The 17,816-nt window shown below is 38.0% G+C and overlaps 1 protein-coding gene across 1 annotated transcript in view; it reads left to right on the forward strand.

Annotated features, from left to right (window-relative positions):
* DPYD (dihydropyrimidine dehydrogenase) overlaps nt 1-17,816 on the forward strand; it is a 1,113,082-nt gene that overhangs the window by 661,629 nt on the left and 433,637 nt on the right. The window contains exon 14 of the mRNA XM_036769110.1: nt 7,384-7,548. Coding sequence (XP_036625005.1) covers nt 7,384-7,548 — 165 coding nt within the window. The remainder of the gene's footprint in view (nt 1-7,383; nt 7,549-17,816) is intronic.

The following is a 17,816-nucleotide window of genomic DNA, read 5'->3' on the forward strand; positions in this document are numbered from 1 at the left end:
TAAATTTCAGGTAATTTTGTGGGGAAGGCACAAGTGTTAAGAAGGATTAGAAAAGGCTTCTTGCAGAAGGTCAAATTTTACCTGGCACCTGGAAAAAGTCAGGGAATCCAGAATCCATATACAAGGAAAAAGAGTATTCCAGACATAGTTCACAGACTATGAAAATGCATGGTATCAGGAGATGAAGTGTTATGTGAGAGTAACAGCAAGGAAACCAGCATAGAGATGATAATTGACTCCATGGGAGATAATGGGATAGAAGAAGACACCTATTTAATGGGTACAAATTGGGTGAAGATCTAGATCCAGCAAAGGAGACCAAGGAGTGGTTAGACAGGCAGGAGAAAAATCAATGTCATGAAAACCTAAAGAGAAGAGAATATCTGGGAGAAGAGGGTGATTGACTGTGTCACAGGCTGCAGAAAGGTCAAGAAGGATGAGGACTAGAAAAGGCTATTCAGTTGGGTAATTAAGAGATCATTCCTAACTTTGTAGAGATTAAATGAAAGATGATGTTGGAAACCATACTGAAGAGAGTTAAGAAGAGAGGGAGGGGATAGGAAGGGGAGTCACTGATTGTAGATGACTTTCTAAAGAAGTTCAGCTGTAAAATGGAGGAGAGAAAAGGGATGATACAGAAAGTTAGTATGCCTCAATCAAGTAAGAGCTTTTGGAGGGTGGAGGAGACATGGTAGTATTTGTAGGCAGCAGGCTAAGTGACAGGGGTATAGTGAAGATTTGTGAAAGAGGGAGGTGATAGAGGTGGCAATCTATGGGAAAAGATGGGATGGAATGAAATCTTGTATGCATGTACTGGGGTTTTCTTGGGCCAGGTGAAGGGCCACCTCTTCCTGTGAGATAGGGGTAAAGGAAGAGAGACTTGCAAGGCACCTGAATAAGGAAAAATGAGAAGAGACGAAGAGTGAGTTCTTGGCAAAGGGCCTCAGTTTTTTTTTCAGTGAAATATGAGGCAAATTTCTTAGCTGAGAAGGTAAGGAAAGGGGGAGTCATGGGAGATTTCAGGATGGTTGAGAAGTTTTGAAAGAGCCCCATGCTAAGAAGAATAGTGAATTGTACAGAGTATTGTAAAAGAATTGCCTTGCTACATATCAATTCACGTAACACATTTGTTGTAGGACCTAGTCAGTATAGATTTATAGTATCTCTGGCTTCATCCAGTAACATGTATACAAGAGAGAAGACAATAAAACGGTGGAGATGATCTAATGCTGGGGTTTGGAAGAGCAAGGTCAGCAATAGGTCAAGCTACTGGAAAGGAGAGGATAGTATAGAGCTCTAACAAGAGGTCAAGATAGAAAAAGGTGGAAAGTGTGTCTAGTACGGGGGAGATGTCCTAGGAAAGAACTGAGGAACGGTGAGATTAGAGGTCATGGTGAGGATAAAGAACAATAATAGGGGTTGTAAAGGAGAGGGAAAGAAGGAATGATAAAAGATTATGATCACATAAAGGGAATTCAGAGATCAAAAATATGGAAGTAGAATATTCTTGGGTGATAACAAGATCAAAGGTCTGAACATCTCTGCATGTACCTGAGACGGGGTAGAAGAGTAGGTCCTGGTGAGTGGGGATGGAGAGGAATGAGTGAAAGTTCAACAAAGACTACAAAGGATGGGGGAGAGGGAAAGGGGGTTTTTGGTCTCAGTGAGTACAGAAAGATGAAAGGAGTGTAAAAAAGAAAAGGTTTAAGATGAAATCAAGTTTGTTATCTGTGGAGCACTCATTCCAGAGGGCACAGTGGGTATATTTGGAGTGGGGCATAGGATGGGAGTGGGGGTCCGGTGAGGATGATAGGAATGAGGGAGCTGTCAGTGGGGGATGGGGCATGGGGTTTGTACAATGATAGCCATCTGTTCAGAATCACAGGGATGAGAGAGTATGAGACAGTGGTAGTCTGCTAGCCATTGAGGAAGGAGTTCAATGGGAGGGGGAGACAGTCTCTGTGTATGTGAAACAAGTAAGAGGGTGAGTCATTGGGGAGAGTGAGAAGCTTCATTGAGCCTTCTTATGATATGAAATAGGAATAAATAATATATAATATGATGAGTAGGGGAATTTCAGAAATCTGGGAGTATAGAGATATAACCTTTTCAGGTTATAGTGAGTGCAGAGTGAAGTGTGACTGCCTTGGTAGGTGGCTGAGATAGAATAACGATCATAGATAAGTTAATTCAATTTATTTATAATGTACAATGAACTTTCATCTATTAACTATTATTGAATTTGTTTATTTTTATTCTAAATCTATTAAGCAATATTAACGTCATTTTAGCTACTTAAAATTAAACCTCCTTTCCTAAAATATCATTATATAATAGTATTCCCAAATAGTAACTTGAGTAAATTATTGTCATATTTTTAATGATCTGAATTCAACAACGAATAATAATAATAATAACTCATATTTTTGGTTGCTTTACCATTTATAACATATTGTGAGGTAAGTAGTAATTATGCCTATATACAGATGAGGAAACTGAGGTTTATGGGAGTTGTGTCTTGCACAATATCACATGATTATGTCAGTGCCATTTCTTCTGATATACAAATCCAAGGCTGGTGTCACTAAGCCATGGAGAAATCGCTTTCATGCAATGTCCATTCCCTGTTCATTCCATTTAGCTTCTTTTTCAGAGATCTGAAGTCAATGGAAAGATTTATTGGAGAAGGTATTCAGTACCTGGGGCATGCAAATGAGGCTGAGAACAGAAGGCAGCAAATAGAGTGCTACACCTGGAGTCAGGAAGACTTAGGTTTAAATGAAGATCTAAGTTTTGGAAACAATACATACAAATGGTCTCGAGTCCATGTAGGGACTGCATCCAGCCAACCACATGCTGGACTCTCATTGGCCAATATCAGTTCTCTGTCGCACAAAAGTTTCACTTTAGAATCTCATGAGAGTTTTTTTTTTTTCTCCAGCTGTCATCTTTCTTCTTTCCTGTCTTCCTTCATCCATCTATTTTTTCTGACTCCTCTTCACCTTGATTTTTTTCTAATCTTGACAATAATGATGTTATGAATCATTATCCCCATATTAGGGTACTGGAAAAGCCTTCCCGGTCATTCCTTATAGTTTCTGAATACATAAATTGCCTTCTCCTAAGACATCGTTTGTGTTCCTTAATGAAGAACATTTGGATATATTTATTGGAGTAGACAAAGTTGGGGGATATTTTAAGGACGATCCTTTATATATGAGCAGGATGTGAACACAAGTCCTCTATTTCCTCCTCACTGGCATATCTCCTATACCAAACTATTAACTGAAAATCTTAGCAACCAGAGCAATCAATCTTAGCAACAACTGCCACCATAACAACTAATTTTTCATTTCATGTATCTGATATTTTATTTCATTAGATAATTAATTAATTTTGTGTTTTTTGGTGGAACAGTAAATATGGCACTAGACTTCAACACAGAAGACCTTAGTTCAAATATATGCTCAGAAACTTACCAGCTATATGACCCTGGGCAAGTCACTTAGCCTCTCTTAAACTCAATTTTCTTTTCTTTAAAATGGAGATGATAGTACCATCTCCCAAGGTTATTGTGAGGATAAAATGAGAAAATATTTATAAAGTATTTTGCAAATCTTAGAGAACTATGTGAATATTAGCTATTATCTGAGTTAATGAGCAATGATAGGGTAGTCTTAAAAGCACTGGCTTGGTAATCAGGAGATGGAGGGTTATTAGATAATGATTTTTTTACCTTCTGCAAGTCCTAGGCTCCTCAAAGGGACTGCAAATGTGACCTATGATAACACTTCTAATTAATTTTTCATTGCTTAAAAATTTTAAGCATTCATTAATCCAAATAAAGACTCATTAGGACCTATTTAGGGGAAAATAGGAAATTCTGAACTAAAGGGGGATAAAGGAAAAGGAATAATTATCTAGATAGTACCTACTGTGTTCTGGGCGCTGTGCTAAGTGCTTTGCTAATATTGTCTCTTTCAATCCTTACAATGACTCTGCAAGGTAGGTGCTATCATTGTCCCCATACTACCGTTGAACAAAGGGAAGTAGACAGAGATTAAGGGATCTGCCCAGTGTTACGTAGCTAATAGATGTCTGAAGTCAAATTTGAACACAGGTCTTCCAGACTTTGGGCAGCTAGGTTGTTCAGTGGATCGTGCCCTGGGCTTGGAATCAGAAAGACTCATCTTCATGAGTTCAAATCCAAACTCAGACACTAGCTGTGTGACCCTGGGCAAGTCACTTAACCCTGTTTGCCTCAGTTTCCTCACCTGTAAAATGAGCTGGAGAAGAAAACCCCAAATGGAATCACAAAGAGTCAGACATGACTGAAACAACAACTGAACTTCCCAACTTTAAGCTATCCACTGGACTAATCCAATCCAAAATATATATATATATATATATATAGATATAGATATAGATATAGATATAGATATAGATATAGATATAGATATAGATATAGATATAGATATATTAAGCACCTACAAAGTGCCAGACGCTGTGCCAAGTGCTAGGGATAGGATTAATAAAAAGAAGGGACAGTCCCTCAACTCAAGGAGCTTACATTCTAATGGGAGAGACAACTTGCAGAAAGAGGTGAGAAAAGGGAGGTGAGGAGGTACTCCCTACAAAGATATCTTGTCCTGGCATCTTGTTCCATGGACTTAAGACTAGGCAGGGCAGCAGATGCAGAGAAGAGTGAACCAGAAAAGTCAAATTTCTACCAGAAATTAATGGTTTGTCTTGGACTTCCTTTCTCCTTTTCTTTTGGAAACACATGTGTGTTTGCAGGAGAAAGGGTGTGAAAAGTGTGAAAAAGACTACCGATCTTAGAATCAAAAGACCTGGGTTCTAACCCCACCTCTCCAGCGCTTTCTGTTGCTGTGCAAATCGTCTAACTTCTCTACACCTCATTGTTTTCGTCTGCAAAATGGGGATAATAACGTTTGCTCTCCCTGTCTCACTGGGTTGCTGTGGTGAAAACACTTTATAAGCCTTAAAGCTCTATTTAAACGTGAGTGAGTATAATTGAAGAGTCTCCACCATGTCTTCTGGGTAGTTAGAATTCCTTCGTCCTTCTCCAAGCATTTATCTTGATTGCTAACTGTGAACTAATCCCAATCCAAGCCTTGGTATTAGTTCAGAATGGTTAAATTATTACCCCTCTGAGGGATATTTGCATTTTAATTTAGGACTTTGGAAGACTGAAAAGCCTCTTTAAATCCCAAATAAATGAATTTCTATTTGTGGAATCAAAGATCTTTTCTGGCTACTGAGGGAGATGTTTGTGGCACAGGGCAACCTACCTTGCAATCTTCAAATCATACCTTGCCAATTTGAAGATTGAACTTTCCCTACAGATCCTTTAGGGAACCTTAGATTGTAACTTTCTTAGAAGAACTATCATCAGTAGTATGTGCTGTGGCATTCCAAGACCATGGGGTCTCTGATTCCTCAGGCTATAGGCAACTCTGACATCTTCTTGGTAATCTGCATTACCGAATGGTGTACATAATCATGGAATCCTGGGAAGACTCTGGTGATATGAATCTAACCTAGGGTGCAGTCATTTGACTTAGCCACAGTTGGCCACATTTATGACTGGCCCATTTGCCAGAAGGGTCTTCGGAAAGCACAATATGCCTTAGAGTACCTCAGGGCTTCACAACCAAGTTGAGACAATTTGGAAAATTCAGCCTCCTACTGGGCTGCAGGGAAAATGAGGGATGAATGCAGCTCTCCTCTGGACTCTGAATTTGTCATTGTCCAGATTTCCTGACTCTGTGTATACAAGATGAGGGCACTGTAAAGCCATCCTCCTCTAGCGTGACTAATAAAAAGCAAGGTATACTGAAATGCAAGGTCTGCCTTCTAACATAGGCACTTTAATCCAACATTTGCCAAAATGAAAATCTGGCAGACTAGATTCGAACCTTCTGGAGCAAGCCTACAGGTCTTTTTCCCCATTAAGATTAGGGGGGTAAATTGGTAGGAAGAAACAAATCATAGTGTAGGCTGATTATGTTACAAAATGATTACAATGAAAGTAAAATGATAATGAGTAAAAATTAACTGGTATGATTTCTATAAGTCTAAATGTACATATTTGCAAAGGCGTTATTGTAACATTTATACAATTTATTTTATAATATACTAATTCAAATGTAAAAATGGATGTAAATTACCAGAAATTAACATGCAATGTGAAGAAAAGTCCTTTTATCCTCTGCAACTGTAGCATTTGGCAGATTCAGGAATAAATAATCTTTTGTGGCAAGGGTATGCCTTATCAAACATATGCAGATCAGCACTAATTAATGCTAATTAAGGTTTCCTGTCTATCTAGTTGGAAAAACGTCCAAATGTTATGAAATCCAGTTAGTATGCCTATTACGCTAATTGTTTTATATGGGGTGGTTCTTAATTAAAATATGTAAATTGACCTTAATTGCTATATACTAATGGGGGTTCATGTTATCTCACTAAAAGTGACAAGATGGTGAGGAGGGGTACTTAAATGACTAATTCTGATAAATCCTTAACTAAATGACCTTTACTCAAAATTATTTTTAATTAGAAGTTGGCAAAAGAAACATTTTTTCCTTCTTTGTTTCTTTTTAGTTTTAAATAATGTCAGAAATGTTACTGTTCTTCGTTAATATAACCATAGAAGCAGTTGTGGATTGTTAATTATACTTAACAAGCATGTTAATTTTACTGTTTACTGTTTATAGTTTATCATGAAGTTATTGATATCCTCATTTTAGTCTTGGGAAAAGTGGCTTTCTTCCCACTGAATTTGCATTTATGACTGCAACTCTACAGATAATCTGACCCAGCTCCCATGGTAAAGAATGTGCTAAAATTCGATGAACTACCAATGCCTCAAGCTTTTCTTGGATGACTTGTTTTTTGCTAAAAAGGAATTCCAAAGTAAATCTTTCTAAATTAACATAAAGCCACACTTTAAATCTTACTTGGTTCAATGGAAAGAGATTTTAATGGATTTTTGTACATTATGCCCACAATGTATTTGTTCTTTATTCAGTCACCAATAAGTGAAAAAAAAAAAAGCCATTTCTATCATACTCAAATCAATGGAAGCAGTAGTTAAATATTTTTATTTCCCTATATTAGGAGTCTGGATTATAGAAAGGGATTTTGCTCATTCCATAACATATTCAAATTTAGCCTTCTACCTGAAATCATAAGTTCAATTTAAGTATAATTTAAAGCACATATTTTGAATTTTATTCTGGAAAATATGAGATATGAGAGGAGACTTAGTAAGTCATTGTTATGTTGAAGGGAATAGATAATAAAAGCTGCACTGTTAGATCGCAAAAATGATAGTCAAAGTCTTTTGTCTTTCAACAGGACATTGTGACTAACGTTTCACCGCGGATAGTCCGGGGCAGCACCTCTGGCCCTGTGTACGGCCCAGGACAAAGCTCCTTCCTTAATATCGAGCTCATCAGTGAGAAAACAGCAGCATATTGGTGTCAATGTGTCAGTGAACTAAAGGCCGACTTTCCTGACAACGTAAGTGCAATTTAACGTTTAAAACAAGAGAATTGGCGTTAAGTTGGAGAATGTTTATTTAAACATCCAATTTATCAGTTCATAAATATTAATATATATAATATATTTTATTAAAGAATCTGCCAGTTGCTTTGCTGATGCAAAGAAAGATAAAAACGAGAGAAAACTCAAGAGCTCATAAAATCCTTCACGACGGGAGGCTTTGTTATAAATGGGGATATGCAGATGGAAAAAAAGTCTCTCCATCAACAGGGGGATAGAGAGTGGAATTCTTATGTTTTGAGCTCCTCTCCCCTGTGTGTGGTGAGGATTTATAAAGGTGATGACCTTAAGAAGAGACTGTGGGCTCTGAGTTTCATTTGTAAGAACGAGAATCAGAGCTGCTGCTAATACAACTGGCCTCTCTCTTTCCTTGGGATACCATTCACTACAAATAATCTTCTCCTCTTCTTATTATGTATCAAACACTTTGAAAAATACCCTCTTCTAATCTGGTAAGAAGCTGTTTTGAAATGATGCAGAATATAATAAGGATGAAGACATGCCTTCACTTCTATTTAGGAATTTTTGTACAGAGTTGATTTTTTGTAAAGATGGGAGAGTCTTATTTCCTTCCCTCTTCTCTTCTGCAGGGCACTCCTTAGTACTGGTCCTTACTTCTCACCTCTTTTCTTTGCAGAAGCTAGAGACTATGGGTGGGGAACATTGCATATGATTTCAAACATTTTCAATGTGTTGATTAGTTTTGCTGAAGTGCCTCCCCTCTTTTATTTTTTGTTATAAACAAATAACTCTCAGAAAAGGAGGTAGGGAAGGACATACAGGAAATGTAGGTAATGTAAGAAACAAATAAATCCATTAAAATTTATTTTTAAAATACTCTTCTCTCCCTCTGTGTATGTTTTAAAAGTTACTATACCAGTCCATCCATCAGTGAGCATAAGCTGACTAATATTTTGTTCAAGGTCTAATAATAAAAAAATAGTACTCTAACCTCCCTTTCCTTCAAAATGTATTGTAGGATCTCTTGAAAACACTTAATGATTTTTTTTCCCTAGGCCTAACAGTGAAATAGATGAGTGGTATTAAACTCAAATAGAAGTGGGGGCCACTCAAAGGCACACAAGGATCCCTGCAGGCTGGATATTGACTTAGAAAACTACATATTAACATTTTCTATGTTCTATTGTATTTTTTATTTATTTGTTAAATATTTCCTGATTACATTTTAATCTGGTTCAGGCCACACTGGCCCATGGACTGTGTGTTTGACACCTCTAAAAGTAAACCATAGTCTAATCATAGATTAGATCATTTTAGATCTAATAATTTTAAGGTTCAAAGAAATCCAGTCTGACCCTTGACTTATATGGCTGAATACAATGGAGCCCAGAAATCTGAAAGTGACTCAGCCGGGTTCACAGAGTAAGTTAGTCATAGTTGCCATCCACCTACTCAATATATATTTCTTTAATTATTTGCACATTGGCTCTCCAATCAGAACACAATCTCCTTTAGGGCAAGGGCTCTTTTTGTCTTTGTCTCCTCAGCATTTAGCACAGTGCCTGACACATAATGAGTGCTTATCAAATGCTGTTGATTGATGGATTATAGACCAGATGGTTGAATCTCATAATATCCAGTATTGTTTCCTTGAGGAGTCCGCATTGTAACACGCTTTTCTTCTCAACATGAGGTGGATCTGGCATGGCCAATTTAACCAAGTTGAGACAAATAGAGTTTATCTGTATGACTGTCAACGAGCTGAACCATTTACTTTTCAGAATTTAATATTTAACTAATATATTCGTTCAACCAATATTTTTGAGTACCTGATATGTGCAAGGCACTGTGGTAGACACCATACCCTAAATATAATTCTGTACTGATTAAATTTGTCTCATACCTCTGTATTGCAAAGAGGAAAATTAAAGCTTGATGTCAGGAACAAGTTCCCTAAACATTAAAGTTATCTGAACATAGAATTTATTGCATTGAGAGGCTCTGAATTAGCACCCACTGGAGTCCTCTTCTGGCAAAGGGAGGATGACCACTCTCAGATATGTTGTAGTGAGAGTTCTTTTGCAGGTAAGAATTGAATTAGATGGTTCCTGAGGTCTCTCAGGGGCAGCTAAGTGACTCAGTGGAGAGAACACAGGGCCTGGAGTCAGGAAGATCTGAGTTCAGATTTGGCCTCAGACACTTACTAGCTGTATGACCCTGGGCAAGTCACTTAATCCTGTTTGCCTCAGTTTCCTCATCTGTAAAATGAGCTAGAGAGGGAAATGGTGAAACCACTCCAGTATCCTTGCTTAAAAAAAAAAAGTGCTATGAATAGTGTTGGTGCACTATGGTCCAAAAGTCAGACATAACTGAATAACAATAAGAAGGAGGTCTTTTACAATAATGATATTCTATGGTTTTTGATCATGTGAAGTCAATTTAGTGTCATAGTGTGGCTCAAGGGCCAATCTTGGAGCCAAGAATACCTGGGTTCAAGTCTAGCCTCTGAGTCCCTGTGATCCTAGGCAAGTCAGCCTTTCAGTACTCTCAAGAAACTCTCTAACACAATAAATTGAAGAAAAGTGCTTGTTTTCATTAATAGAGAGAATGTCCTCATCCACATACACAGGTCTACTTGCTATTATCTTAATCACTTAACTTCTAAGTGCCCCAGGCTACTCTGTAAGACTCTAAATTGCAGAACAAATACACATCTGCAGTTACTCAAGGGGCTTTCCTCATTAGGATTTCCCTATACCAGCCTCTCAAAGTGTGGTTCACCCACTCCTGGGAGTCCCAAAGACCCTTTCACAGCTACGCAAGGTTGATTGTTTGTGTTTTTCACTCTCATTCTCTCACAGGTGTACAGTAGAGTTTCCTAGAGACCTGTGAAACTAAAGATCAGTTCCAAACTTGAAGACTGAACTAATATCTCATCTCATTTGATAGAATGAATATAAACAAAAACTCTTTGCATCTCAAAAAGTCTGATAACTACTGCCCTATACCAAAGAAACTGCAGGTCCAGCCCCACCCCTGCAATAAATATTTTAATTACAGCATCAGTACAATATGCTCTCTCACCATGCACTGTTTTTTTTTTTCCTTCCTGCTTACTTAAAAGGCTACAGGCTATGAGACCCTATGTCTGCCAGGTGACCAACACTGACATAGATCATATTTATTGACCCAAAGTTGCAAACTTCCCACTATTCTTGCCCTATCCAGGTCATAAGATCATATAGCATTAGTGTCAGAAGTAATCTTAGATGCCATTAATCCCAACCCCCTTATTTGTCAAGAAATGAAGGGTCCATTTCGGTTAAACGACTTGGCCAAAGTCACAAAGTAAGCAAAGCCAAGGTTCGAGTCAATCCATGTTCTCTTTCCCCAAATTCAGTCATTTAGACTAAGTAACTTGCAGTAATCACTGCTTTCCCATGACTAGGTGATTAGGAGGGGTTTCAGAGGCCATGAACATTTGAGCCTGACTCATTTGTAGTTAATGTTTTAATGTTCACTGCTTTTATAAAAAGCAATTTTTGGTTGAATAATCAATGCTGGTTGGGAGCCACCTGGCCAACGATGCTGTGGATTTGGAGCTGAAAGGGCAGGATTTGACTTAGCACTGTTTTCAATTACGGCCTTTGTGACTTTGGAGAGATCACTTAAAATCTCTAGGCGTTAGACTCCTAATCTTTAAAGCAAGGCTTTTCTTAACCTGGCCCCTTCATCCCTTTCTAATCTTACACTTTTCTGACATGAACACACTCTATAATCTGCTGGCACCGGCCTTGTTATTCCTTACACACAACACTATGTCCCTACTCTGCGCTTTTTCCCTGCCTGTCTCCCATATCTGGAATGTTCTCCCTCCTTACCTTTGCCTCCTAGATTGCCTGGCTTCCTTCAAAACTTAGCTCAATTTCCATCTTCTGTAAAAGGCCTTTCCTCATCCTCCCCTTTGTAGCTCCTTCCCAAGAATGAAGGCAAGGACTGTATTTTTGCAGGGTTTTTGTTTTTGTTTTGGAGGTTTTTTGTGGTTATCTCCAGCCTAATGCTTGGCACATAGTGCTTTTCTTATTGACTGAAAAAATGAATAGAATTAGATGGATGACCTCTAATGTGGCTTCTAGGCCTAAGATTATGTTCCTATGATCTTACAGGTCCTTTCTGGATTTAATAATCTAATAATTTAATAATCTAAGTGACAGTGAAATAACAAGAAGTCTGAGAAGAGACTGCCTTTGTGTTTCTACCCAACTAGAAATGAGGCACATTGCTGATACATTTAAATGTTCTTTTCTAATATCCTGGCACCAATTTTCCTTTGTCATCATGCCTCTTTTATATTACTTGCCATTTTCTTCCAAGCAAATAACGCATTGGTTTTCAGCTTTTAATCCATTCCCCATTTAGATTATATTCCTATTTTTTGGTTTCTTTCTATTCTTTAAACTAATTTCCAATATTCCCCTTTTCATATCAATTTTTTTCAAGTACAATTAAAATACCATTCAGATTTAACCCATAGAAACAATGTGTGCTTAGAGATTGCCATGCTGCGATTGGAAAATCCCCTACTGTTTTGAAATAGCTCTGATGCCAAGCCCAATGGGCTGAATGAAGGGAGGTGACCCTTCATTTTCCTCTTTTAATTATCACTCTCACTGGAGTTCTCCCACATCATTCTCAAGTGCACAACTGCCGCCTTCAATGACTGAGACCACATAATTCAACCAGCCTCGGCAGCTACTGAGCAAAAGTCTCTTCTCCAGAAGAAGCAAGAACCTTGGGAGCAAGCTCCAGAAGTCAAGTAGCAGGAGCTAGTCTTTCTCCCCAACCAGGACAGGACACCAGCTTCCATTCAGCCAGAAGGATGTCAATCAGACATTAGGAACTTCCTCCCTGTAAGGCTCATTTCTTAACCCTGAGGAGCTATTCCAAAGCACACTCTGACACTCGACTTCTTTGCTTACAAGGACTCTTTTTATTTATCCATGAATTAAACTCAGCACTCTGATTGTGGTAGTGACAATTCATTACTAACGAAGAGGTCTTTGTTCCTGAGCAGAGATCTTGTAATGCTTATTATGAAATGCACTGTATAATTAGGGCTTACAGAAATCGATTTTAACCGAATCCTTTCTTTACCCACTTAAGAAAAAAGAAAACCTTTTACATTATATATTTTAGGCTTAGAAGGAAAAAAAAAAACTCAGCAGAAAAATACTTGCTGTACTCAGTCTGAATGCACTGAATTAGCAAGCAGAGAATGACATTTTCTATCATTCCCGGCTGTCACAGTGAGTGTTAAGCAAAAGAGGGGGATGCACCAGTGAATCAACTGGTGATTATAGAAAAAGGAATGATGGCTTTGTTACAGAAATTATTAAAGGAAGAACAATTGGCATGTAAATACTTTTATATTGCAAGACATTTCTGCAAAAAAGCTCTCCTCTCCCTCTTCCCCCCCATTAATTATTGTGTGACCAGCACTGAACATGCTAGGTGTGGAATGATTCAAAAGAAAGTTCATCCTCATCAGTAATCCTGAAGGTGCCCTTTGTTATAAGTAGCCTCCGATGGCAATTGTGAAAATCCAGGCCTATGTCCTGATTGCCCCCTATAGTTAAGATTTAGAGACATCAACAGCTTTAGTTAAAATGTTATTTCCATTTATGGGGATTAAGAGAAGGCTTTCCATTAACATGAAGACTTTTTTCTATGCCAAATTTCAGAAGTAATTTAAATTTAAATTCATGAGTTTGTATATACAGGGCCAAAATTTAAATCTTAGATTTTTATCTGGGAACAACAGTGATTCAATTGCCTTCTGTCCCTACCCCAAATAAAATAACTATATTAATTAATGACTTGATTAATCTTGCTCCCCTCTTGTTTTTTTTCCCCTCTTCTTAGACCAATTTTCTGTTCTCTCTCTATCATTTAAAAGTAGAATGGCTATCATTTAAAAGTAGAATGGAAAACTTTTGAAGTCTGTATTCCATGGCTCTTGCATGTGGAGCCTGGAGAATGGAAGACGTAGGGGAAGACATGATGGTCATTTTCAAGTGTTTGAGAAGCTGTCACATAAAAGAAGGATTAGTCATGTTCTGCCTGATTCCAGTAGTCATTTTAGGATATCACAAGAAATTTTGTAAGTCACCCATACTGAAATCCAAGTAAGCTAAGTTTGTCACATGCCCTTCTTCTACTAGCGTAGTAACGGTAGGGTAGGGTAGAGCCCATCGATTTCGTTAGTTTACAGAGTTCCTAATGAGAAAAAATCCCTCCACCAATGCAGACCGTTATGCAATTCATATTTCTAGAGAGTTGCCCAGGGGCACTGGTCAAATGCAATGTCCACGGCCACACAGTGAGTATGCGTGAAAGACAATGTAGGCAGGTCTTCATGACTCCATGACTCTATTAAATCACTCTACTACACTATCAGGGCCACTAGGTGGCACAGTGGATAGAGTGCCAGGCCTGGAGTCAGGAAAACTCGTCATCTTGAATTCAAATGTGACCTCAGATACTAGCTATGTGACCCTGGGTAAGTCACTTGACCCTGTTTGCCTCAGTTTCCTCATCTGTAAAATGAGCTGGAGAAGGAAATGGCAAGCCCCTCAAGTATCTTTGCCAAAAAAAACCCCAAATGGAGTCAGAAAGAGTTAGAAATGATGGAAACTATTAAACAACAACTACATTGTCATTTATCAGTCAGTAATCCCAACAGAAACAAAAGAAAATGAAACAAACAAAAAAAAGAAATAAAGTAAGTCTAGTATTTCTTCTCCTTTATGACCCTATGCTGATTCTAGTGATCACTGACTCCCTTTCTAAATGCTCATAAACCCATCCTTTAATAAGTCAAACTCACCAGCCTCTCACTTGAAGAAACTATTTTCTTCCCTGTTTTGAAAACTGGGGCATTGGCCTCTCTACAACATTTCTGCATTTCTCCATGATTTTTAAAAGATAGGAATCACCTCTGCAAATTCTTTCAGTACCCTCACATATAATTCATCCATGCCTAGGGACCTGAACTTAGTGGAGATAACTAGATACTCTCATATCATTTCCTCTCTTTTCTTATACTTCAGTTCATTGTTAATCTTTTTTGTTCTGTTTTTGATGATTCTTCAGAAAAACAGAAATAAGGTTAGAATTCAATAACTTTGCTTTCTCTCTGCTGTCCCTTTTCACCATTCCATCCCTCTCATGCAGTGATGCTCTTCCTTCTTTTAACTTTGTCTTTCCCTCATAACAGATTTTAATGAGCCCCTTTTTTCTCTAGCATTTTTGCTGATCTTAGTCCATTTTGAGCTTTTGCACATCAACACTCTTCTTTCTGGACTGTATCATTCGTTTGTATTTGACCTCAGCTACCTGGCGTTGTGTCCAGATCTTTAAAAAAAACAGCTTCTTTTCGATTCCTTATTGATATTTCTATTTACATCTTCAGAATTTCATTCTTTAGAATTTCACATCTATCCTGGGCAGACTTCTCCCCCCAGAAAATTTTAGAACATAAGGTCTTATTTTTGCTCTTCCCCAAAACTTTAAAATCACTTTTCCCAAATTGGGGAATACATCAGAATATGCTCAGATTTTTCCTCCTTTTCTATCTTAAACACTAAGATAAAATGTTTACCTCATCCTAAGGATCCCATCATTTCAACCATAGCAAAGAGTTCCATATTGTTGGTCCAATTAGGTCCTGAAAAGTTTCCAGGCCACAGCTGAGTAGGTAAAGTTCTGAAGCAGTCAGCTATATTTATTAAGCATCTATTCATGTATCAGGCACTTTACTAGATTCTGGGGATGCAGACAAAAGGGAAAGAATCCTTGCCCTTGATGTGCCTATATTCTAACAGATGAGAGAACATGGACAATTATAAGTATATACAGAAAATATATACATTTATTACAAGATAGTCTGGGGAGAGACAGCATCAGCAACTGGTAAATCAGGAAAAGCTTCATGTAGAAAGAAAGACTTGAGCTGAGTCTTAAAGGAAACCAGAAATTCCAAGAAGCAGAGAGTAATAACACTCCAAATATGGGGGGCAACATGTGCAAAAACATGGAAACAGCAGATGCAGCATTATGTGTACAGAACAGGAAGTAGACAAATGTGGCTGGATGATAGAGCATGTGAAGGGAGTAATATGAAATGATACTTAAGAGGTGGAAAGGGGTGAGTTTTATGAAGACTTTTTTCAATTTTTTAACATTTTTATTTAAAGTTTTGAGTTAAAAATTCTGTCCCTCTCTCCTCCCTCTTTTCCCTCCCCCAAGCCTGACACAGTAAACAATCAGATATAGGATATTATGTAAAACATTTCCATATTAGTCATTTTGTACAAGAAGATTTGAATAAAATAAAAAATAAAGTGAAAAAAGCATGCTTTGGTTTGTATTCAATAAGTATCAGGTTTTTTTTTGGAAGTAGATGGTATGCTTCATCAATAGTCCTTTGGGGTTGTCTTGGATCATTGTATTGCTGAGAATAGCTAAGTCATTCACAATTCTTCATTGAATAATATTGTTGTTACTGTGTACAATGTTCTCCTGGTTCTGTTCACTTCAGTATGCATCAGTTCATGTAAGTCTTTCCAGGTTTTTCTGAAATCATCCTTCCTGTCATTTCTTATTGAACCATAACATTCCATTGCAATCGTATACCACAGCTTGTTTAGCCATTCCCCAATTGATGGGCATCCCTTTGATGTCCAACTCTTAGCCACCACAGAAAGAGCTGTTCTAAATATTTTTGTACAAATAGGTCCCTTTCCCTTTATTTGGATCTCTTTGGGATACAGACCTAGCAGTGGATCAAAGGGCATCCACAATTTTATAGCCCTTTGGGAATATTTGTGAAGAGATTTATATTTGATCCAGGGGATGATAGGGAGCCACTATAGCTAATGGCATAGATCTGCCCTTAAGGAAAATCATTTTGAGAGCTGTGGAGTGGGGGCATGTGGGGAAGGGAGGGAGAGGCTTGAGGTATTGACGTAGAAATAGGAGGTTCCTGTAATAATTCAGGCAAGAGGTGTAGAGGTCCAGAACAAGGGTGGTGATTGTGAGAGTGGAAAGAAGGGGGTGTTTGTGAGATGTGAGAAATTGTAGAGGTAGAAATGACAAAGTCTGGCAACTGATGGTGTGTAAGGAGTGAATGAGCATGAGGAGGTGAGAATGACACTAATGTTTTGAACATGGGGGAAGAGAAGGATGATAATGACCTAGACAATGATAGAGAAGTATATTTTCCATCATTATGTCAACTCATAGACAGGGATTGCACACTCAGAGTACTAATAACTATTCTTGAATCAAGATGGGGCCCCCCTCAAGGCTGAGGACTACTTTATATGTTTAAGCATACCAAGATTTTTGCCATACTGATTTTCTCTGGTTTGTCCCAATATGAAAAGTTCATTCATTTCCCTTGAGTGCTCATCATCCAAGTGCATAGGATCTTAGGATTTATGGTTGGGAAGAATCTTGGAAATCATCTGCTCTAACCTCCAGCCTGGGTTCAAGGGAAAATCCCTTGAAGATAGTATGTCAGATCCTTCTTGTTCTCCATTCTTTAGCAGGATGTGTTCTCTTAATGAATGCTAATGTGGAAAATGTTACCACTGTGACACTAAGGAGGAAAAGTAGAGCCCAAAACATAATTTACTTATTCAAATAGAATCTATTGAAAGATGCAGAAATATATAACTAGACAGCTCCTAATAATGAGTGAGGATGTTGGAACATTATTACCTCTGATGTTTCCAATTAGCAGTGTTTATGTCTCATTAGTTCCCACATCTATAAAGGTCAAGCAGAAGGGGATTTGAGGTTGAATAGTATTTGCTTATATAGATAAAAATTCTTGCTTCTGCTATTGCTATCAGCAAATTCTCACCTTCAATTAGGCCTTCAAGGCCTTGAAGAGGTAGTATTTGGATAGGGTATGTGTAGTTGAGCTTGTACCCAGAATTTCTGTGCATATGACTGGGCTTTTGGGCAGTGAGGCCTTGCCACACATTCAGTACTCTCAGAGGCTTTAGACAGAGGCAGTTCTTACTAAGACAGGAGGTTTTACTGGTCAGTTTCTCATAATTAGCCAGTTCAGTGTAGATGCCAACAACTATACTGAGAATCATCTTGGAAGAAGCTACCATTGTCTTATGTTGGGGGAGAGATTCAGGCAAGGTGGAAGGCTGCACGATAAAAATTAATTGTGAAAGTTACAAAAGGGA

This window comes from Trichosurus vulpecula, chromosome 7, assembly GCF_011100635.1.
Source record: "Trichosurus vulpecula isolate mTriVul1 chromosome 7, mTriVul1.pri, whole genome shotgun sequence".
NCBI classification, from domain to species: domain Eukaryota; kingdom Metazoa; phylum Chordata; class Mammalia; order Diprotodontia; family Phalangeridae; genus Trichosurus; species Trichosurus vulpecula.